General features: G+C 45.0%; 1 protein-coding gene across 1 annotated transcript; it reads right to left on the bottom strand.

Moving 5' to 3' along the window:
- Positions 1-695: 695 nt before the first annotated feature.
- LOC144605033 (troponin T, fast skeletal muscle isoforms-like) lies at positions 696-22,054 on the bottom strand. Its single transcript, XM_078420075.1, has 12 exons — positions 22,006-22,054; positions 21,514-21,573; positions 17,889-17,906; positions 14,579-14,600; positions 12,096-12,153; positions 11,038-11,154; positions 9,926-10,003; positions 6,082-6,195; positions 4,905-5,017; positions 3,904-3,994; positions 1,929-1,972; positions 696-929 (listed from the first exon to the last, which is right to left on the bottom strand). Exons 1-12 carry the CDS (start codon positions 22,052-22,054, stop codon positions 878-880), a joined length of 816 nt encoding a protein of 271 aa, XP_078276201.1. The 3' UTR covers positions 696-877.
- Positions 22,055-23,269: the final 1,215 nt, after the last annotated feature.

Here is a 23,269-nt window from a genome sequence, read left to right as displayed (position 1 = left end):
GGATCGAACCCGGGTCTCTGGCGCTGTAAGGCAGTAGCTCTACCGCTGCGCCACCGAGTCCTATCAGTAAGTCATTATTTTCAATCAGATTCCTTCTCATTCTACCAAACTCTAGTGAATACAGACCTGGCTGACTTCATCTCTCTTCCATTCCAATGTAGCTATCCCAAGAATCCATCTGTTCAATATTCACTGCACAATCTGTCTGGCAAGTATATCCCCTTTATCCTGCATCTGTACATTGGGGATGTCTTGGTTGTAATCACGTGTAGTCTTTCCGCTGACTCGATAGCACGCAACAACAAAAAGGTTTTCACTGAACCTCAGTACAGGTGGCAATAATGATAATAAACTAAACTGGAATCTTGAGCAAAACACAAAGTACTGGAGGAACTCAATGGTTCAGACAGCATCTGTGAAGGGAAATGGACAGAAAATGTTTCTGGATCAGGACTCATCTAGACTTCAAAAGAAGGGTCCCGACCTGAAACATCATCTGTGCATTCCCTCCACAGATGCTGCCCGACCTGCTGAGTTCCTCAGCACTTTGTATTTTGCTCAGGATTCCAGCATCTGCAGTTCCTTGTGTCTCAACTATGTAATTTTGCTCACAAAGGCTTGTTTTAATGCGCAGTCTTACAAATTTAAAATCGACATCAGCAAAAATACTCTTTTTTTTTTTTTTAATGTGCATTTTGAATTTTTTTGACTTTGACACTTAAGACACCAAGAGATGAAATGCTGTTTGCAATGATGCAGAAAGACCATTGTTCATTTAATTGTCAACATAGAAAAGTCATTTATTGGTGTTTGGAAGTCCTGCCTTGCGCTCGGGGAACATCACAAGATGCAGGTCCCGTTCTGTTCCGGTCACCGACTATTTCCAGCGACCGCCCACCTTGGCTTTGCCACGAGTTCCCTTCGAACTGCTGCGGTTAGCAAAGAAAAACGGTGCTCGTGAAGGTCTCATTTTATGGCAAACATGATACATATAATAGACGCGAAAAGCTGGAATAACTCAGCGGGTCAGGCAACATCTCTGGGGAAAAGGAATAGGTGACGTTTCATGTCGAGACCTTTCTTCAGACTGAGTGTCAGGGGAAAGGGAAACTGGAGACACATCACCTATTCTCTTTTGCCAAAGACGCTGCCCGTCCCGTCGAGTTACTCCAGCGTCTTGCGTCTATCTTCGGTTTAAACCAGTATTTGCAGTTCCTTCCTACACATGATAAATATAATGCTTACTCAATTCACAACTGAAGGTGCCCAGTATAACATTTACTGAAAAACAGCATCTTTTATCTTTCTGAAATGAATAACAACCATTGGTGTCATAATTAGGGGATTGGACACATTAGAGGCAGATAACATGTTCCCAATGTTGGGGGAGTCCAGAACAAGGGGCCACAGTTTAAGAATAAGGGGTAGGCCATTTAGAACGGAGATGAGGAAGAACTTTTTCAGCCAGAGGGTGGTGAAGGTGTGGAATTCTCTGCCTCAGAAGGCAGTGGAGGCCAGTTCGTTCGATGCTTTCAAGAGAGAGCTGGATAGAGCTCTTAAGGATAGCGGAGTGAGGGGGTATGGGGAGAAGGCAGGAACGGGGTACTGATTGAGAGTGATCAGCCATGATCGCATTGAATGGCGGTGCTGGCTCGAAGGGCTGAATGGCCTACTCCTGCACCTATTGTCTATTGTCTATTCATTCAGCCCTCATGCCCAAACACAACCATGCCAACCTAAATGCCTCATCTACACTGGTCCCACCTCCCCACATTTGGCCCATATGCTTTCTAAATCTCTCTTCTCCATGTACCTGTCCACATGTTTTATTAAACTATTATACCAAATAATACTCTGTGGATCAATTGCTTTGTTATGCAGGAGAGACCTGATAGAAGTATATAAAATTGTAAAAGGCAAACACTTACAATTTCCCCATTTGCTCCTGAACTCGGATCTGCAGAAGGCTGATCTGGAAGAAAGAACATGCAGTGAGATTGTGTGTGATCTCCAGCACTCTGATCTGGCAACTCAGACTGTGGGGATGACTAGAATGCATTGGGAAACTGCAACATGGATACTTCAGTGTGGCAGTGTTTTGTTTCCAATATAACTACTAAATGCATGCACAATTTAAAGTATTCCCCCGCTACCATCATCGTGAAGAAACTGTGACTTCCAGGTTCAAGTGCAACTTGGGCGCAGCAGTAGAGTTGCTACCTTACAGCGCCAGAGGCCCAGGGTCGATCCTGACTGCAACTGCTGTGTGGAGTTTGCACGTTCTCACTGAGACCGCGTGGGTTTTCTCCGGGTGCTCTGGTTTTCTTCCACATTCAAGTCGCACAGGTTTGTACTTTAATTAACCTCTGTAAAATTGTGAATTGTCCTTTGTGTGTAGGACAGTGCTGATGTACGGGGTGATCGCAGGTCTCAGTGGCACGAAGGGCCGATTTCCACACTGCATCTTGAAAGCAGTTTATTCCAAATAACCATCAGGCTCTTGGACACTGCACAACACTAACCTCACCGACTAGTTATCTTCTATGGACCGTGTCTATGGTTGCACTATGGTTTTTGCATTATTCTAGTTAACTGTTTTTATGGTTATTCATTTATTGTATCAGTAATTATTATATACTATCTGTTTGGTATTGAGTTTCTGGACTATAAGGTGCAACAGGTAAGAATTCCATTGTATTGGTATCGGTACATATGACAATTAAACTCTGTTGACCCTTCAATATGCAAAATGCAGTCACGTTGCAGTCACAGCGTCAGAGACCCGGGTTCTGTGTGGAGTTTGCACGTTCTCCCTCTGACAATGTGGGTTTTTTCAGGGGGCTCTGGTTTACACCCACTTCCCAAAGATGTGTGGGTTTGTAGGTTAATTTGGCCTCCGTAAAATAGCCCCTGATGTGTAGGGAGTGGGATCATTCATCTATCATGTATGTATATATGTATGTTCCAGAAATACAGCCAAAACGGTGACACGATAGCGCAACAATTTTAGGGCCAACTTGCTCACCATTTGCCTGCGGTGTGCAGTATCAAGTTTCGTTCAAATTGTTGTTATATTTTAAACGTTATTTACTGCTTAAACTTTAATAAACCGCTCCCACTTGCCGTGCCCGGCAGCCACGCCTGCGCAGTAATACCTCCGTGTTCGACGTCACAATGGGAACCCAACGGGTCATATACAAGATGGCCACCCAGGGGCTGGGGCGAGGGGCTTCCTCTCCCCTTTCCTCTCCCCTTTCCTCTCTCTCCCCCCCCCCCCCCTCCCGCTCCTCACAGCCTGGTGCCCGCGTCCGCCCGTTGCCATGCCCCCCCGGCCTGCGGCGAGCAGGTTGAGGCGGTGGCCATGGGCGTGCATGGAGAAACACTGTGCCAGCGCTGTGGTGCCGGTGGAGCTGCTGAAGCTGGCCCGTGGCAGCCTGGTGAGTGGAGGCAGCAAACAGCCGCTGCACAGCCCGCCCCACCTGCTGCTCAGTTACTAAAGAACCTTTAGTAACAGCAGGACCCAAGATCATGTGATAGGAGCAGAATTAGGCTTCGGCCCATCACGTCTACACCGCCACTCTATCATGGCTGATCCATCTCTCCCTGCCTTCTCCCCATAATCCCTGACACCGTACTAATCAATATCATTAATTACATTGAGCTAGTGTGAACGGCTTAACTGTGTGGGCCGAAGGATCCATTCCATGCTGTGCATCTAAACTGAACGAAACGTTACAAAGAGACATTTGCCTTAGTTGAGTCCTCTAAAGAACAAATCATTTACCGATAATGACAGGGGGAGTTTTCCATTACATAATTACATTGCTAGTGCGCATAATGCGACCATTCCGACGGACTGTATTTAGCACAAGATTATGAAACCCCCCCCAAGGATCCACATACTTCATATTTCTGTCTCCTCAGCCTTTCACTGAGATCGAACTTCTCTCCCTCCAGTTGCAGCAGCCAATCCGCCAGCTCCGTCGCCTTCTCCCTAAAGGATGGAATGAGAACGGGACGTTTAGAAGTTCATACAAGTTTATTCTCTTTTGGAAGATTGGACGGACAATTGCCAGCACACCAATTCCACAAAGTGTAGTTGCAAATACTTCACCCCAATGATTACGAATGTTGCAAACCACCCAGCCCCTTAAAGACCGTAGGCAGCACGGTGGCGCAGCGGTAGAGTTGCTGCCTTACAGCACCAGAGACCTAGGTTCAATCCCGACTACGGGTGCTGTCTGTACGGAGTTTGCACGTTCCCCCTGTGACCATGTGGGTTTTATAGGCAATAGGTGCAGGAGTAGGCCATTCTGCCCTTCGAGCCAGCACCACCATTCAACGTGATCATGGCTGATCATTCTCAATCCGTATTTATTTCACAAAATGCTGGAGTAACTCAGCGGGTCAGGCAGCATCTGGGGAGAGAAGGAATGGGTGACGTTTCGGGCCGAGATCCTTCTAGACTGAAGTCTCTAGAAGGGTCTCGACCCGAAACGTCACCCATTCCTTCTCTCCCGAGATGCTGCCTGACCCGCTGAGTTACTCCAGCATTTTGTGTCTACCTTCGATTTAAACCAGCATCTGCAGTTATTTTTTCCTACCAAGGAATAGTTCGACAAGCAAACTAAACTTGATCAGCAGGCATTCTGCGGCAGTGTAAAAATGGCTAGCAGGTCTATGGATCCTGTTAACACAAGCACTGAGGCACAAAAATTCACCAGAGGAGCTATTTTTTCTGAAGAAGGGTCCTGACCTGAAACATCGCCTATCCATGTTCTCCACCGTTGCAGTCTGACCCGTTGAGTTACTACAGCACTTTGCATCCTTTTCTGCAAACCAGCCTTGTTTCTATTCTCCAGCTAATTTTACAAAGAGTATCGCTGCTATTTGCGAGTTCTTACTTGAGCTTTCCTTCGCCGAGGTCCTCGGTGCTGAGGGGTTTGCGCCTGTCCGCCAGAATCTTCTTCTTCTTTTCTCTCTCCGTTTGTTTCCTGCCACCTTTACGGGTCTCAGTCTATCGAACAGCAAAATCCGGCTCAGTAAATGGGATCAACGTTGGCCCTTTTTACCAATGGATATTAAATCATTTCTCAGTTAAGGAAATTTAACAATTTAAGGAAACCAACTCCTTTTCTTTGACGTAACTAAAGTAATGTATCCCTGTGTCTGCTGGACAACGACTCCCACCCCATGCAGGACAGTGTCACTGCACTGAGCAGCTCCTTCAGTGACAGACTCCTTCACCCCAAGTGTGTGTGAAGGAGAGATATAGGAGGTCCTAGCTTCCCGCTGCTGTGAGACTGCACAACCAGCACTGCTCCCAGCAGACGAGTCAACAATAACAGCTAAGAACACACAGAAAACTGATGACAATTTATGTATCTTTTATTTATAATGAATGATCTCTTGCTGTTCATTTTGCTGCTGTAACACTATAAATTTCCCCGGTGTGGGATGAATAAAGGAATATATTATTATTATTATTATTACAATACTCCCAGCTACTTTACACATTGCATCCCAGTCCCGGCCATGTACCCAGACAGCAGGCTAGCTTGCCCGCCGTGGAACCGGGAGAGAGAAGCCACCGTCCCTCGCCCCTGCTCGCCACCGAAGACTGCAAATCGGAGTGGAGGTGGAGGGACCCCACGATGGACTCGAGAGTAAAGGGCCGGTTGGAAGAACGAGTGGGGGGGGGTGGTCTTACCTTCCACACCTTCAAGGTCAGTAGTGGGAGGTGCCCCCAGGGCACAAAGGTGAAGATGGCCGGGCAAGGAGAGGGACGATGGCTGGCGGGACGACCGGAAGGAGACGATGGCTGTAATGGGCTTTTATGGCCACTGCAGCTGGGACTGTGAAATGGTGCCAAAACCTGCCGATTCGAACATATACACTCAGCGGGCTGTTTCTAGGCATCATGTACTGAGCCAGGGATTGTACTTATGTACGCCAATAATCTTACAGATCCGTATGCAAAAAAAGAATCTCACTGTACCTTGGTACAGGTGGTAATAAAGGAACCATTGAACTGTATGTTACAGCAAGTATATCCAAGGGCTAAGGTGTGACACTCCGTACCTTATGCAGGTAGCTTCCATAGTTCAGTGACATATTGGACAGAACCTTCTTCTTCTTGAAGTCCACTTCCACCTTCTTTCGAAGCTCCTCTTCTTCTTTCCTGTTCTTTTCCTCCTACAGAGGGTAGATTAAAACATGCTGAGTAGTCCAGTAAAATTAAATTGTTTTGCAATTTGCACAAATAAAAATAAAAAAATTCAATGCATCGCTCTTGAGGGACAAATATCAGTGGCCAACAGCGAGTGTTTGAACATGTCGTTTATTGATGGATTAGCAGAACAACATCCATCATGGTATCGTTTCGCTGAACACCTTCGCTCAGTCCGCCTAAACCTACCTGATCTCCCGATTGCTCAACACTTTAACTCCCCCTCCCATTCCCAATCTGACCTGGGTCTCCTCCATTGTCAGAGCGAGGCCCAGCGCATATTGGAGGAACAGAACCTCATATTTCGCTTGGGCAGCTTACACCCCAGCAGTATGAACATTGACCTCTCTAACTTCAAGTAGCCCTTGCTTTCCTTCTCTCCATCCCTCCCCTTTCCCAGTTCTCTGACCAGTCTTACTGTCTCCGACTACATTTTATTTCTCTTTAATAATAATAATAATACATTTTATTTATATAGCGCTTTTCATATACTCAAAGACGCTTTACAGAGATTTTGAGAACATAGGGAAATTAATAAATAGATAAATAAGTAAATAAATAAATGAACAGAGAAAGGAGACAGTAGGTGAGGTGACCTTCAGTGGTTGAAGGCAGTACTGAACAGGTGAGACTTCAGCGATGTTTTGAATGTGGTGAGTGTGGGGGAGTCTCTAACGGTTTGGGGTAGTGAGTTCCATAGGGTGGGAGCAGCGATGGAGAAAGCCCTGTCCCCCCAGGATCTGCGTTTAGTCCGGATGTGGGGGGATAGGAGATTGGCAGCGGCAGAGCGGAGGGTGCAGGTGGGAGTGTGCCTGTGGAGGAGGTCGGTCAGGTAGGATGGGGCCAGGTTATGGAGGGCTTTGTAGGTTATGAGGAGGATTTTGTACTGGATTCTCTGGGGGATGGGGAGCCAGTGGAGTTTATAAAGGACGGGGGTGATATGGTCACGGATCGAGGTGTGTGTGAGTAGACGGGCAGCGGAGTTTTGAATGTAATGAAGTTTATTGATGATTTTTGAGGGTGCGCCCTAGAGGAGGCTGTTGCAGTAGTCCAGACGGGAGGTGATGAAGGCGTGGATGAGGGTTTCTGCAGCTGTGGAGGAGAGGGATGGACGGAGACGGGCAATGTTTTTGAGGTGGAAGAAGGCTGTCTTTGTGATGTGTTTGATGTCTTTGCTTTGTTGTTACCTTCTCCCAGCTAACAATGATCTATTCTACATTTTCCTTGACCTCCACTCCCTTGGTCCTGTTTTCACACATCGATACACTTCCTTATCTATGTACCTCCCACTCCCAAGACATTAGTCTGAAGAAGGGTCTCGATCCAAAACATCACCCATTCCTTCTCTCCAGAGGTGCTGCCTGTCCCAACGAGTAACTCCAGCATTTTGTGTCTATCTCCTATCCATTCTGGTACATAGGTTTAGGTTCAAGTGTTAATGTGGGTCCTTGAAGGGAGAGTCTGCTCATTAGTGGAGTGGATAAGACCGGCGGGCCGTGGCCTGTAGAGGGAGCTGTCGAGCAGGGCTCCTGCCCATTCCCTGAAGATGAGAGAGAAAAGTAGAGGATGATGGGGGGGGGGGGGGGGGAGGGGTGTGATGGCAGACGTGAGAGCAAGGGGGCAGTAAGGAGAGTGAAACGGGGTCTTATCTTACGCACACTCAATGTCGGCTGTGGGAGGCACCCCCGGGGGCACAAAGGCTGAAGGTGGCCGGGCGAGGAGAGGGACGACGGTCCGCTGGACGATCCAGACAGAGGTGACGGCTGGAGGCCCTGCAGCAGCCTGGGGCTTGCCTGGATCGGGCACGGACCGGACTGGACTTTGCAAATGGCGGCAAAACCTGGTGACACTTGCATGCGGTCTCAGTGGATTACTCCTGGGCACTTTGTACTAAATCGGGCATTGTGCTTTGGTATGGTAATACTTTAATGAACTGTATACAAAAGTAGAATTTCACTGTAGGTTTGTACATGTGACAATAAAGAACCATTGACCATTGAGTGGTTGCCTGAAGCAGATGGGGAGAAGGGTCAAGGATGGTGCTGTATGATTCCATAATCCCTGTGGCCAAGTTAGGAGCTGGTCAATAGAGGTTTGCTTGCTTGTGATAACCAAATACCCTACGGGTCTCCCAGTTGTTAACCATTTTAACACCCCTTACCATCCATATCAACCTTTCTGTCCTGTGCCTCCTCCATTGCCAGAGGAGGCCTCACGCAAACTGGAGGAACAACACCTCTTATTCTACTTGGGTAGCTTACAACATTTATCAGCACTGAGCCTATACTTGCTGGAGTTTAGAAGAATGAGGGGGGGGGGGGGGGACTTCATTGAAACATACAGAATAGTGAAAGGCTTGGATAGAATGGATGTGGAGAGGATGTTTCCACTAGTGGGAGAGTTTAGAACTAGAGATCATAACCTCAGAATCAAAGGACGTTATTTTAGGAAGGAGATGAGGAGAAATGTATTTAGTCAGAGGGTGGTAAATCTGTGGAATTATTTGCCACAGAAGGCTATGGAGCTCAAATCAGTGGATATTTTTAAGGCAGAGATAGATAGAGTTTTGATTAGTACAGGTGTCAGGGATTATGGGAAGAAGGCAGGAGAATGGGGTTAGGAGGGAGAGATAGATCAGCCATGACTGAATGTCAGAGTAGACTTGATGGGCCGAATGGCCTAATTCTTCTACTATCACATATGAACCCAATAGTATGAAGAATGAATTCTCCAATTGTAAGTAATACCATCCTAACCCCCTTTCCTGTGCCCCCACTCCCATTGCTCATTTTATCTTCCCACTCATCCCATTCCTTTTCCCTCTTCGGTACATTCATCTTCCATCACCGAATCCCTCATTTCCCTTTTATCTTCTCCCTCTTTCCCCTCCCCCATCTCCTTCCATTTATATCCCTCCCTCTGGCTTTACATTTCTCTCTTTTCCTTACCTGACGGCCTTTTGTCGCCTTTTCACCTCGACCCCTTGTCGCTTACTCCACCCCTCTGCCAATCACCCCCTCACCTGTATCCACCTATCACTTGCCAGGCTTTGTCCCGCCCCCAGCTTTCTCCTTACCATAGGTCTGAAGGGTCCCAACCCGAAACATCATCTGTCCATTTCCCCCCACAGATGTTGCCTGACCCATTGAATTCCTCCAGCACTGTGTTTTGGCTGTGCATCTGCAGTTCCTTATGTGCCCAAAGTTTAGTGGGATACTAGCTCTCCCTCCTCCCCCCCCCCCCCACATCAGTCATCTAACGGGCACTTCATAGTGTCTACCAAAGATAATACAGCAGAGCAAGATAGGCCACTCGACCTTAAAAACAGTCGTATGTCACGGCCATTTTAGTAGGCTGAGACTTGCAGAAACATTTAAAAAGAAAAATAACAAAAATCTGAATTGATAGATGAGATATTTTCTGCATTTTTATGGTATCATCACACATACTGTTCCCCCAAAACACTGATTACACTACGAGAGGCTAAGCGAACGACGGGTTTGGCCTACTAAAATGGCGGACGTTCCGCTCCTTTGCGTACTACATTTCAGTATAGGCGATTTTGACGGAGTGGTACATCTTGCTCCTCTAGTATCTTTGGTGTCTACTTGCGCACATGCACCAATATTCAATGGCCGCTGAACCTGCCCCAGCCCCAGCCCCAGGCAGATCTTCTCTGAGATCCCGATGACTTACAGCCGCTCGGTTCACACGTTCTTTCTCCTTCTCTGCCCGGATCCGCTGTTGGTCCGACCTTTCTGCTCTGCGCTTCTCCTGAAAAAATATTTTTATTTGGAAATTGTTACAAAAGAACATTGCACCTTCTCCCAGTGACCATGTGGGTTTCCTCCGGGTGCTCCGGTTTTCCTACCACATCCCAAAGACGTGCGGCTTTGTAGGTTAATTGACCCTCTGCAAACTGCCCCTTGTGTGTATGGAAGTGGATGAGGGATAACATTGAACTAGTGTGAGCCGGTGATCGATGGTCGGTGTGGACTGAGTGGGCCAAAGGGTCTTACTCCATGCTGTATCTCTAAACTATTCCGGCTGGCAGGGATAAAGATTTCCATGGCTCCGTTTTGAAAATGGGCGGACAATTTATCCCGGGCATCTTGGTTACTAATTAGCACACAATATTCTTCAAACGCAGTGAGTGGTTATTACCAGATTGGTGTTTGAGCAAACCTAAATGACAACCTTTCATAACTCAAAATATCATGTAGCAGAAAGGCCATTTTCTATGCAAGCAAACACAAAAAAAATCAGTAATTTTAGTGCAAAATACAAAGTGCGGAGGAACTCAGCGGGTCAAGTAGCATCTGTGGAGGGAATGGATAGGTGAAGTTTCATAGAAACATAGAAAATAGATGCAGGAGGAGGCCATTTGGCCCTTCGAGCCAGCACCGCCATTCATTGTGATCATGGCTGATCATCTAGTCAGTAACCTGCGCCTGCCTTCTCCCCATATCCTTTGATTCCACTAGCCCTATCTAACTCTCTTTTAAATTCAGTTAGGTCTGATTCATTCTCAGAGTAGGGGAAGAGAGCTGGAAAAGAGAGGTAGGGGCAGGACAAAGTCTGGCGAGTGATAGGTGGATACAGGTGAGGGCAATTTAGATCCTTGCACTAGGTCAATTTTACGATCTTTGTGGATTGCAGGAAGATTGTAAAATTGGAATTTTATGTAAGGGTCTAATATTGTGGTCACAGACAGAGGGTACTAACACTTAGATTTAAACATGCACCGCTTGCAATAAGTGGCAATATTTGATATTAGGTTTATGATAGATTGATCATTCGAAACGTACAATTCTCGCTTTTAAAGCGATAAGTTCCTCTTCCTCCTTTTTCCTCCTCTCGAAATGAGACTCAATGAGTGCTTGAAGTTCCACGAGATCCTTTTCCATACGCTTCCTCTGAATGTCCTGCAAGCGAGAAGGAACCATAATGATTGAAGGGTAGCTACAGCGCCAGAGACCCCGGTTCGATCCCGACTACGGGCGCTGTCTGTACGGAGTTTCGAGGGATATGGACCAAACGCAGGCTGGTGGGACCAGTGTAGATGGAACATGTTGGCCGGTGTGGGCAAGTTGGGCCGAAGGGCCTGTTTCCACACTGCATGACTATGACTCCATCCCGTTGCTCTGTGGAATAGACATGAAGGGGGAATGGGGAAATATCGAAAGGCACGCAAGAATGAACTGCAATTATCATGGAAGATTGTAATTTGCACGTTGATTAGACTCACCAACAGCAAGGGTACCAGGGGAAACTCCTTACTCAGGGATTGTTTACCCAAGCAGTATGTTAGAAAATCTATCCAAGAACAAGCTACTTCGGATTTGGTCTTGTGTAATGAGACATGATTAACAAAAGATGTACTGGTTAAGGATCTGCCATGATAGTGTTAAGGGCGGCACAGTGGCACAACTGGTAGAGCCACTGCCTCACAGCGCCAGAGACCCAGGTTTGATCCTGACCACGGGTGCTGTCTGTGTGTGGAGTTTGCACGTTCTCCCCATAACCGCGTGGGTCTCTTCCGGGTGCTCTGCTTTCATTACCCATCCCAAAGACGTGCGGGTTTGTAGGTTAATTGTCCCTCTGTAAATTGACCCTGATGTGTAGGGAGCGGATGGGAAAGTGGAATAACAGAACTACTGTGAACTAGAGATCAATGGCCAGCGTGGACCCAGTGGGACGAAGGTCCCATTTCCATGCTGTATCTCGAAACTAAACTAAACTAAACATGGTAGAATCCCAGACACAGTTTGGGCCCAAAGTCCTCACAATGATATGAAGGTTGTATAATGATGAGTGGTATCGCAGGAAGTACAAAGCTGAGAGAACAAGCAAGAAGTATACTTGCATCAAAGTCAACCTTTTCACCATCGGGCATTTTGGGAGCGAGATTTGGAATAAATAGTCTAGGAGAGACGGGGAGAAAGATTAATTTCATATCTGTTCCGAATTTCCGGTTTACCAATATAGCTAGTTTATAAAATTGCAACGAGGTACAAGATATGCAAAATCGCACACAAAACACAATGTGCTGGAGTAACTCAGCGGGTCAAACAGCATCTGTGGAGAACAGAGAGGTGATGTTTTTGGCCAGGACCCTTCTTCAGCACTTTGTGTTTAGTTTATTGTAAAGCAGCATTCTCAGCTCCTGTGTCCACATTTCACAGCCCCACTGGGACATCCCCTCAAAGTGGACATACCTTGAGCAAGTTCTCCTCCTCTCTCTGATGGGAGTTCTGTAAGAGCCTCTCTCACTGCTCCCCCTGTGATTCCTGCTGCTCTCTAACTCTGCTACTCAGACGCGCTACCACAGGCACGTGTGTTTCTTCAACACCTGCCCGCACTGCTATCTGCCTGACCCGCTGAGTTACTCCAACACTTTGTGTCTTTCTTTTGGAAACCAACATCTGCAGCTCTTTGTATCTCCTTTGTAAAATCACCGTCCCCAATTCATCGATTATCTCATCACCACAAGTCACTGATTATGGGATCTTACTGTGTACAAAATGCCTCCCACTTTTCTTGCTTTGCACGGTGGCACAGCAGTAGAGTTGATGCCTTACAGCGCCAGAGTCCCAGGCTCGATCCTGACTACGGTGCTGTCTGTACGGAGTTTGCACGTTCTCCCCGTGACCGTTTGCTCCAGTTTCCCATATTCCACAGCCTAGTGTGTAGGATAGAACTAATGTATGGGTGCTCGCTGGTCGGCACGGACTCAGTGGGCCGAAGGGCCAGATTCAACGTTGTGTTTCTAAACTGCGACTGCTCATTGTAAAGCTACAAAGCTTTTGGAATACCCTGGCTCAGCAAAAAGCACAGATTACACTGATTACTTTATCTCGTGTATCTACCATGTGGATAATACCATAATTGTCAATTTGATTTATCCTGTAAAGGCTGGGGTCTCGAGAAAACTAAAGGATCATGCAAATATTGGAGGAACAGATTACAGCAATAAAGAGCATTGTACATTAAAATGTTTGGTATTAACATAAATACAAATACAAAGGCTGACATCACAGCAGAAACTTGCCTATTTAAACATAGACCTCTGGAGGCAGATGGAACACAGTTTTACACTGCAAGGGCCAGGAAGAGAGCGGGCAAGATCATCTCTGACCCCTCTCACCCTGGCCAACAACTCTTTGAAGCACTTCCATCTGGAAGGCGACTCCGGACTGTCAAAGCCGCCACAGCCAGACATAAAAACATTTTTTTTTTTGCGAGTAGCAGCTCTACTCAATCCAGACTCAAGTCTGTCTTCTCTTTTTGCTCTGGTTTATTTCACTCACATGTTTAAACCGTAATGCTGTATTCTTAATGTTTTATGCGCTATTCTTAATTGTTTACTGAATGTTCGTGTTGTTACTTGCGAGCGGAGCACCAAGGCACATTCGAAGGTATTTATTCACAAAATGCTGGAGTAACTCAGCAGGTCAGGCAGCATCTCGGGAGAGAAGGAATGGGTGACGTTTCGGGTCGAGACCCTTCTTCAGTCTGAAGAAGGGTCTCGACCCGAAACGTCACCCATTCCTTCTCTCCCGAGATGCTGCCTGACCTGCTGAGTTACTCCAGCATTTTGTGAATAAATACCTTCGATTTGTACCAGCATCTGCAGTTATCTTCTTATACCCAGGCACATTCCTTGTATGTGTACATACTTGGCCAATAAACATTCATTCATTCAAGTGAAAAATCTCAGTTCATCTTTGTTTTTGACCACAGCTTGGGACCTTTATGGACACCAGTTTTATGGAGGCTGAGAGTACCTGTCATTCAATCACATATTTACCTGCACAGAAATATTTGAGGCATAAAACAAGTATAATAATTTCTTGAACACGTCACAAACCAGGTAACTTGGAGAAACAAACAGAAAAGATGTCATGGACTGAATCCAAACTGTAACTTGGTTTATAACCATGAAACAACAATGTTGTTATTCATCTTTGAATCATACAATATGGAATCAAAACCTTCGGCCCACCAAGTCAACACAAACCATCAATCAGCCGTTCACAGCAGTTCTATGCTATCCCACTTCCTCATCCACTCCCTACACACCAAGGGCAATTTACAGAGGGCCAATTAACCTACAAATCTGCACCTCTTTGGGATGAGGGAGGAAACCGGAGCACCAGGAGGAAACCCACACAGTCACAGGGAGAACGTGCAAACTCTACACAGACAGCATCCAAAATCAAACCCAGGTCTCTGGTGCTATGAGACTGTAGTTCTACCCACTGTGCCACCAGGTTTCTATGCTGTAGGGCTCTTATACATTCCAAAAACTCCACTTGAGTTTTACAAGCGTTTAAAGTTGTGACTTACTTGGGTTTAGGCTTGGCCTCTTCTGCAACAGAGGAAAATAAATTAACTTATGTATTACCATGTAATACAAGGTTCAAATAATATTTAACTTTGGATAAATTAGAATTTACAAATGCACGTAGAATCAGTGGCAAGCGATATTATCTCACAAAATACAGATTAGTCAAGAGTGGTTTATTGTCAAATGTCCCAAAACAGAACATTGAAATTCTTACTTTTAGCAGTACATCAGATATGTAAACATATTATTCTGCAAAACCCATTTCTGGTCTCCAATTGGAGGCATGGGTTCAGATCCCACTTCTGACACCATGTAACAAAGTGCTTAAGCACACGCTAAGATACAACGCATCATTTTATTGAAACACTTACATCATAGGACCTGGAGTACATTACAGCTCCGAGCTGCTACATCTACCACCTGACGTAGGCGAGTTCTTAATATTATAAAGCACATACTGGGCGGGACTACTACTAACAAGCACTACGATTGGCTAGCATGCAATAGCCCATCTACAAACAACAACAAAGTTCAGTATATATAAAAGACAAATAAGTAAACAATATTAGCGCAAAGTCAAAAATAATGTCCGCCAGTCTATTTAGTTCGGAGCCTATTTAGCGATTGTAGTGTTGAATAGCCCGATGTTGTATGGAAGAAGCTGGGCCTGAATCTGGAGGTTACAGATTTCAGGCTCCTGTACCTTCTTCCCGAAAGCAGGAATGATATGAGAGTGTGGCCAGGGTGATGCAAGTCTCTGATGATGCTGGCTGCCTTTTTGAGGCAGTGACTCCCGTAGATCCCTTCTAAGGTGGCGAGGTCGGTCCCCGTGATGGACTGGGCAGCGTCCACCACTGTTTGCAGTCTCCCTCGTTCCTGGGGGTTTGAGTTGCCGAAGCAGGCGGTGAGATCAGTGAGATTAAAGGGCAATTGTTCAAAGTTAATGCAAGTGGTGGAGAAGTAATCCAGAGGTCTTTACAAAGAACTTGGGGAACAAGAGTTCAAACCCCACCATGAAATTTGAGAAATTGAAATTCGTTTAAAAATTATCTGGGATTAAGGGATGAAACTGGTGTTCCAGATGGATTGGAGTCAGCACTGCAGCGCAGCTGTTGTGGAGTGTATTCACTCTTCAGCTGCCTGTGTGGGGATGGTTCGATCCTGATGCTAGTGGAATTACATCGCAGTGCTGATGGAATTGTGCAAATGTCGAGTTCGCGTTCGCGTTCAGTTGGATGACAATAATCAGAGACGGCACAGACTTGTGTTAATAAAGGAGTCAAGGGAAACACCTCTCCTCTCCTCCTTAAAATGAACCCTTCAATGACCTAGCAATTCCTTTTTGTTGGATTCCAATTAGACAGTATGATCAAACAACAGCAATTGTATTTCCTCTCACAATGTGCAACGACACACATCCTTCTTACTTTCACACATTCGAGGGAGGCAGTGGCTGCAAACATTCCCAGGGAAGGTACATAGAACATAGAGCAGCAATAGCAAGGAACTGCAGATGCTGGATTACCACAGGAAGGTGCAAAATGCTGGAGCAACTTCGACAGGTCAGGCAGCATCTCTGGAGATCACGGAAAGGTGACGTTTCAAGTCGGGACCCTTCTTCAGACTTGAACTGAAATGTCACCTCTCCATGTTCTCCAGAGATGCTGCCTAACCCGCTGAGTTACTCCAGCACTTTGTATCTTATTATAGAACCGTTCCGCATAGGAACAGGCCGCTAAGTCAGTCCAGCACTTTTTGCGTTTTGTAAACCAGCATCTGTGTTCCTCGTGTCTACATAGAGCAGTTCTGCACAAGAACAGGTCCTTCAGCCCACACCAAACGTGATGCCAATATAAACTGATCTCTTCCTGCATGCCATCCATATCCCTTCATTTCCTACATATCCACGTGCCTATCTAAAAGCCTCTTAAATGCCACTAAAGTATATGTCTCCATCACCACCCCGGCAGCACATTTCACGCATCCACTACCCACTGTGTAAAAAAAGAAAATATTGTCCCGTACATCTCCTTTAAACTTTGCCCCTCTCACCTTAAAGCTGTGCCCTTTAGTCCTTGACATTTCAACACTGTGAAGAGGCTCTGACTTTTAAGTGGTCAATATATTTTCATTGGACACCTGACGAAATGTTATCTCAAAATGATTATCAAAGTATCTCAGACCCCTAACTTCAAAAGCAATTCCTGCTCACAAGAGTGAAAATATTATGTTTAAATGCCATCCCTTCTTAGACTGATCTCATAGGTTCATGTTAAAGGAGCCGTATTAGGCCATTTGGCCCATCAAGTCTCCTCCGCCATTCAGTCATGGCTGATCTATCTTCTCAACCCCATTCTCCTGCCTTCTCCCCATAACCCCTGACACCCATACTAATCAAGAACACAGCAAGAACTTCACCAAGAGGTATAACTGCAGACCTACCGCTTAAGGAAGTGATCAATGCTACATAGACAATAGACAATAGAAAATAGGTGCAGGAGGAAGCCATTCGGCCCTTCGAGCCAGCACCGCCATTCAATGTGATCATGGCTGATCATTCTCAATCAGTATCCCGTTCCTGCCTTCTCCCCATACCCCCTGACTCCGCTATCCTTAAGAGCTCTATCTAGCTCTCTCTTGAATGCATTCAGAGAATTGGCCTCCACTGCCTTCTGAGGCAGAGAATTCCACAGATTCACAACTCTCTGACTGAAAAAGTTTTTCCTCATCTCAGTTCTAAATGGCCTACCCCTTATTCTTAAACTGTGGCCCCTTGTTCTGGACTCCCCCAACATTGGGAACATGTTTCCTGCCTCTAACGTGTCCAACTCCTTAATAATCTTATACGTTTCGATAAGATCTCCTCTCATCCTTCTAAATTCCAGTGTATACAAGTTATGGTAGGTGCAAGGAACTGCAGATCCTGATTTACAGAGAAAAAAGACAAAGTGCCCGAGTAACTCAGCTGGTCAGGCAGCACTTCTGGAGGACATGGATAGATGACACTTCAGATCAGGGCTCTTCTTCAGACTATGCAGACAGCAGAAACTGTCTTTTGCTTGTAAACTTTCAACAGTATACATAGCCAACCAATCCGTTATACATTATGACCTGGTATCTTTCAAACCATCTAACTCACAAGCTGAAACTTAATGTTGCATTTCTAGATTGCAAGACATTCTTATTTTTGTCTGGCATCCAATCTAAAATAGAGCTTTGATTTCACTTAACAAAATTCCTTTGACTGTGCATGCCATTAAGCATTTTTTCTAAAATGTTTCTAGCTCATAAAATTAAAAGTGATGGTACCTTCTTCAGCTTCTTCTGCTGAAAGAGAGAAAACACAGTTAGATGAGAAGTGGTGACAAAAACATCAAGAACTATAACCAGTATTACTAGGCAAGACATAGACGCTAGTAAATCAGCTGTCGGTGAGATGGTTTAGCTCAATGGAAAATTTAGAAGATAAAGAAATGGGTGTTTTCTTTGCCATAAAGAACACAAAGTGCTGGAGTAACTATGTGGGTCAGGCTTCATCTCTGGAGAACGTGGATGGGCGACGTTTCGGGTCAACAATGGTTGAAACACGGTAGTGAAGTAACGGAATAAATAAAAGACGTTCCCTTAGAAAGGAGATGAGGAATTTCTTTGGTCAGATGGGGGAGAATCTGTGGAATTCATTGCCACAGATGGCTGTGGAAGCCATATCACTGGGTATTTTTAAGGTAGAGATAGTGCGGGTGTCAAGGGTTATGGGGAGAAGGCAGGAGAATGGGGTTGAGAGGGAGAGATAGATCAGCCATGATTGAATGGCGAAGGACACTCAATGGGCCAAATGGCCTAATTCTGCCCCGATGACTTATGAACATGAAATATGCAGTAGACAGGCAGTGAGGCTGGAGACTGGGTTCAGATTCTACAATGAATGAGTACACTCTGACTCTTAGCTTCATTCCAATTAACAAGCGCTAGAAAGCCTTTCACTTGAGACGACACTTGGACAATAAACTGTGATCTTGCTCTTTCCTAAAAATGAATATACCCGTTTCTCATCGAAAAAATTAAACTTTCCATCACAGCATATCGAAGTTTAGAATTAATTTTAAAGTTTAGAATAGAATTTTTTTTGAAACTTAATTTAGAATATGAATATTATTTAAAATTAGACACAGCAAATCTGTGCCTACAAGATCCCAATTAATATCGATATTTAAAATAATATACCATTGGTGATAATTATAACTTTATTGATAATTTCAGATAAGTAACTTAAATTGGCAACACTTGTGCATTCTCAGTCTAAAACGAGAATGGTTTCATATCAACACTCCATCACTGTAGCCCTGATACCCACTTAGACTTTCTTAATCATATTTCCGCAGGGAATTCGATTGAGGCAGTTCTGCTCCTACAGGTGTTTCCATAACATGAATTTGCAAGAATTAACGTGAATGAACATTATTTGCACTACATAAGCTGAAATTGTTCTAGTGCAATTTCAATCAGGAACTAGAGAAACACTTACACGTTACTATGGAAATTGCCAAGTTGGAAAAAAAAACTGTCTTCGATTCAAACAGTTTAGGGGAAAACTGTTTCCATGTTACTTCTCTGCAGTAATCAGTTACCATTGGCTCTAAAAAATTCAGCTTCTACTTCAACCATGGAAGGCCATTGAAACTGGCAAGCTATTGCTTTTATTGACATTAGTGCAGTCATACTCTGTTAATCAACATAGCATACAGTATTTATAACAAAAATAAACATATTGCCATTGAAATTACATTTCCTTATGAATATTCTGCAGGGAAAATAACTTTGTTATGACAAGTCTGAAACTCTCTAGCTACTAATCCCCCCTTGCCAACAATTGGCATAATAACAGGTTTTCTATAACACAAGGTTTCTTAGGAACATAACTATTGTGTTGCAGCAAAACTGCCTGTAATGATATTTATTTGTTCAAATACAATATATGGTGGTGGGGACTTCTGTTTGCATCGACAGGGCAGGGCTACTATCATGGGTCACTCGACACAGACAAGCACTAAAGCAATCAAACTGTTTTGGTGGATATCAGGTCAGGTCAAAGTTAGTACACACCATGCTGGAACGTGCAAACGAACAAACAATGTACCTTGGGGAGTATCTGCATGTTGGATGAAGATAAAAAAGATCGAGTTAAACGTCAAGAAAACTGAAAGCTAATAACAGCTCGATAATACACAAGTGCTGGAGGAACTTAGGGGTCGGGCAACATCTGTGGAGGGAGTTTGAATTGAATTGAAAGGTACAGCATTGAAACAGGCTCTTTGGCCCACCAAGACTATGAGGCACACCAGGGGCAATTTACAGAGGGCCCAGTAACCTACAAACCCGCACGTCCTTGGGGTGAGGGAGGAGACTGGAGCACAGGAAACCCAAGTGCATTGGGGGAACGTACAAACTCCACACAGACAGCCAGCACCCAAGGTCAGGATCAAACCACGGTCACTGGCACTGTGAGGCAGCGGCTCTACCCGCTGCACCACTGTGCCGTCCACTTTGAATGTTTATCACAGATCCCCGAATTTATGCTCGTGTCTTTTCAGGAAACATATCAGATTGATTGAGTTCTTGCAGCACTTTGTGCTTTGCTCAAGATTCCAGCATCTGCAGTTTCTTATGTCTAACTAATTGCAACTCGGTTGCCTATTTGTTAATAATTTGCCGAGGGGTGATCAGTGTCAGCATTTATTGTCCATCCCTAATTGCCCTCTAGAACTGCTGCAGTTACACTGCTGGAGATACTCCGACTGTTGGAGAGGGAGATCTTGAATGACCTCCTCATGACCACGAAGGTGGTCATTGGAGACCTTTGGACTATCTTTGATCAGACTTCATCTTGTACTAAACGTTATTCACGTTATTCCCTTTATCCTGCATCTGTACACTGTGGACGATTGGCACGATTGTCATCATGCATAGTCTTTCCACTGACTGGTTAGCACACAAAGGTTTTTCACTGTACCTCGGTATACGTTGGCAATAAACTAAACCAAAAAAGGTCCAAATATTCACCTGCATACCATGCGATGTGTGACAGAGAAGGATAGAGTGTGACTGGGAGATTACCGTGTGTCCATGTGTCTGAAGTCCTTATCCACAGTGGTAGGGATTGAGTATATGGGACTAAGAAGGGTCCCGACGCAAAATGTCACCCATCCTTTTTCTCTTGAGAAGCTGCCTGACCCACTGAGTTACTCCAGCACTTTGTGTCTATCTTTGGTATTAACCAGCATCTGCAGGTCCATTCTACACAGTTACATTTTGTGATTTTCCAGTGCGCAAGAATGGAAAAAAGGTTCCAATAGCAGAGATGACAAGTTAAAAATCAGCCTTACATTTTTATGGCTCATCTGACACAAAATTGTGTGGTTGATCAGAACATTTTGTTAGTGCCAAAACCTCATTGTCTGACCAGTGAAGCAGCCAAATGACATGCACGATTCTTTACTCCATCTATTTTGGTTTAGAAAGATAGATAGTCAGACATAGAGTCACAGAGCATGGAAATAGACTGACCAAGATGTCCCATTTGCTTGTATTTGTCTCATATCCCTCTAAGCCTTTCCTATCCACGTGAATATCTTTTAAATGATGCTGTATTACTTGCTTCAATTACCATCTCTGGCAGCTCATTCCAAATACCCACCACACAAGTAACTGCAGATGCTGCTTTACATAAAGAGGATACAAAGTGCTGGAGTAACTCAGCAGGTCAGGCAGCATCTTTGGAGAAGATAGATAGTGACATTTCGGGTTGGGGCACTTTTATGGAAACTGGAGGCATCATTGTGTGCCGGAGATGTAAATGGCATGGTTGATGGGATGAAGTGAACTCAGAGCAGAACATACAGAGTGGCTTCATTGACAAGGTAGACTATAAGTTTACCTTCTTCCAATTTGGGTTCATCCTCAGCAGCTTCTTGTTCCTCTTCTACTATTTCTTCCACTAATGCAAACATTTTAAATAATCCAGTTAGTTATGCAACAGCCTAAATTCAGGAAGAATTACTGTCCTCGCCATTCCAGGAGATGCTGCAGAATCTCTCTTCCAGGTTTCATTTTGCTCCCATTTTTAAAACCACTTTCGCATTTCACCGCAGATGTACTGGAAACTACGTTGAACAAGCCATGTAGGTAAATATTTCTCCCACCTTTAGTTTGGATTAGTTTTGGAGATACAGCAAGAAAACAGGCCCAGCGGCCCACGCACACCACCGATCACCCGTTCACACTAGTTCTACATTATCCCACTTTCCCATCCACTCCCGACACACTAGGGGCAATTTTGCAAAGCGGCAAATTTTTGGTAGATGTTTGCTCTGCAGAAAGTAAGATGGAAGGAGAAAAATGAGTAGAATGATCAGAAATAGTGCCTTACCTTCCTCCTTCTCCCTGTTCACAAAAGAGAGAAAAGCAAAAGAAATCATCAGTGAAATAAAACAATTGCTCTTTCAATTTGACTGTAATATGACAATATATAATACAATTCATATTACTTACTGCATCTCTTCTGAGAGCTCCTCTGTATCTGCCATGTTGGCACAATCGGTTTTGTATCTAACAAAGGAAAAATGTGATGGTTTAAATTTAATTGCAAGGAGTAAACTTGACCCGGGGAGCTGAGATTTCCCCCCCCCCCCCCCCCCCCCCCCCCCGATGCAGGAGCTTGATCGCCCCGACAAGGAAGGCCCGCCACCGGCTGCGGGAGCCAAGATCGTCCCGTCAACGGAAGGTTAGAGACCCCCGACTGCTGTTGGACAAAGAAGGGAGAGATCAAATCTTTTTTTCGCCTTCCATCACAGTGAGGAATGTGGAGGAGTCACTGTGGTGGATGTTCATGTTAAAATGTATTTTGCATGTCCTGTTGCTTTTTATTGATATGACAGTATGGCAAATGAAGCTCCTCGTATGTTGCAAAGCACACTTGGCTAATAAAGTATGGTCATGATTGTGAAGCCTGTGGACTGCACAGCATTTGATATCAACCCCCCGGCCATGGCTCACAGTTTGCCAATACAATGTGGCCCCCCACAAAGATTGTTTGATGTGTAGAAGGTTCAGAATGTTTGGAGGCTTCACTGGACTAATAAATCAGGCTGATAGTCCAAGCAAGCGTCTTGCTGTGTTTGTTTGACAACTGAAGCCAGAGATCACACGGAGCGATGTAAAGGATCTCAAAAGCCAAGTTTCAGTGACACGAATGTTTAAACTGCCCTTCAGGCTTGTAACTATTATCCAGGTATTCAGGCACCGAGCACGCACTCTGGGAACGAACAACTTGTCATCTTTGGCACGTTGCAAGAAGAAAAAATCTTAAAATACACACTGAAAACAGAAAGGTCCATTGAAGAATGAGTATTATTTAAAGTTCAATGTCTTGCCAACTTCCCAAACCGAAGGAAAAACAAAACCACGCAGAGAAACAATGCTCGCTTTCTTTTAATCTATTCAAGGCATTTACCATTCACCCCTTACTGATTTAAGAATGCACAACATAGAACATGGAAGTGGACAGCACAGGAACAGGCCCTTCGGCCCACAGTGCCCGTGCTGAACATGATGCCAAGTTAAAAAACAAAAAGATACCAAGTGCTGGAGGAACTCAGTAGGACAGGCAGCATCTCTGGAGAACGTGGATGGGC

This window comes from Rhinoraja longicauda, chromosome 23 (assembly GCF_053455715.1).
Source record: "Rhinoraja longicauda isolate Sanriku21f chromosome 23, sRhiLon1.1, whole genome shotgun sequence".
Classification (NCBI taxonomy): domain Eukaryota; kingdom Metazoa; phylum Chordata; class Chondrichthyes; order Rajiformes; family Arhynchobatidae; genus Rhinoraja; species Rhinoraja longicauda.
Note: the sequence above shows the minus strand (reverse complement) of the source record. Positions and strands in the feature narration are given on the sequence as shown.

Coding starts and splice junctions, on each gene's coding strand:
- LOC144605033 (XM_078420075.1), bottom strand. CDS start 22,054: ATGATTTCTTTTGCTTTTCTCTCTTTTGTGAACAGGGAGAAGGAGGAA. Junction 10,004..11,037: donor TCGCTTTAAAAGCGAGAATT/GTACGTTTCGAA, acceptor ATATTTTTTCAG/GAGAAGCGCAGAGCAGAAAG. Junction 930..1,928: donor CAGGAGCAAATGGGGAAATT/GTAAGTGTTTGC, acceptor TGCTAACCGCAG/CAGTTCGAAGGGAACTCGTG.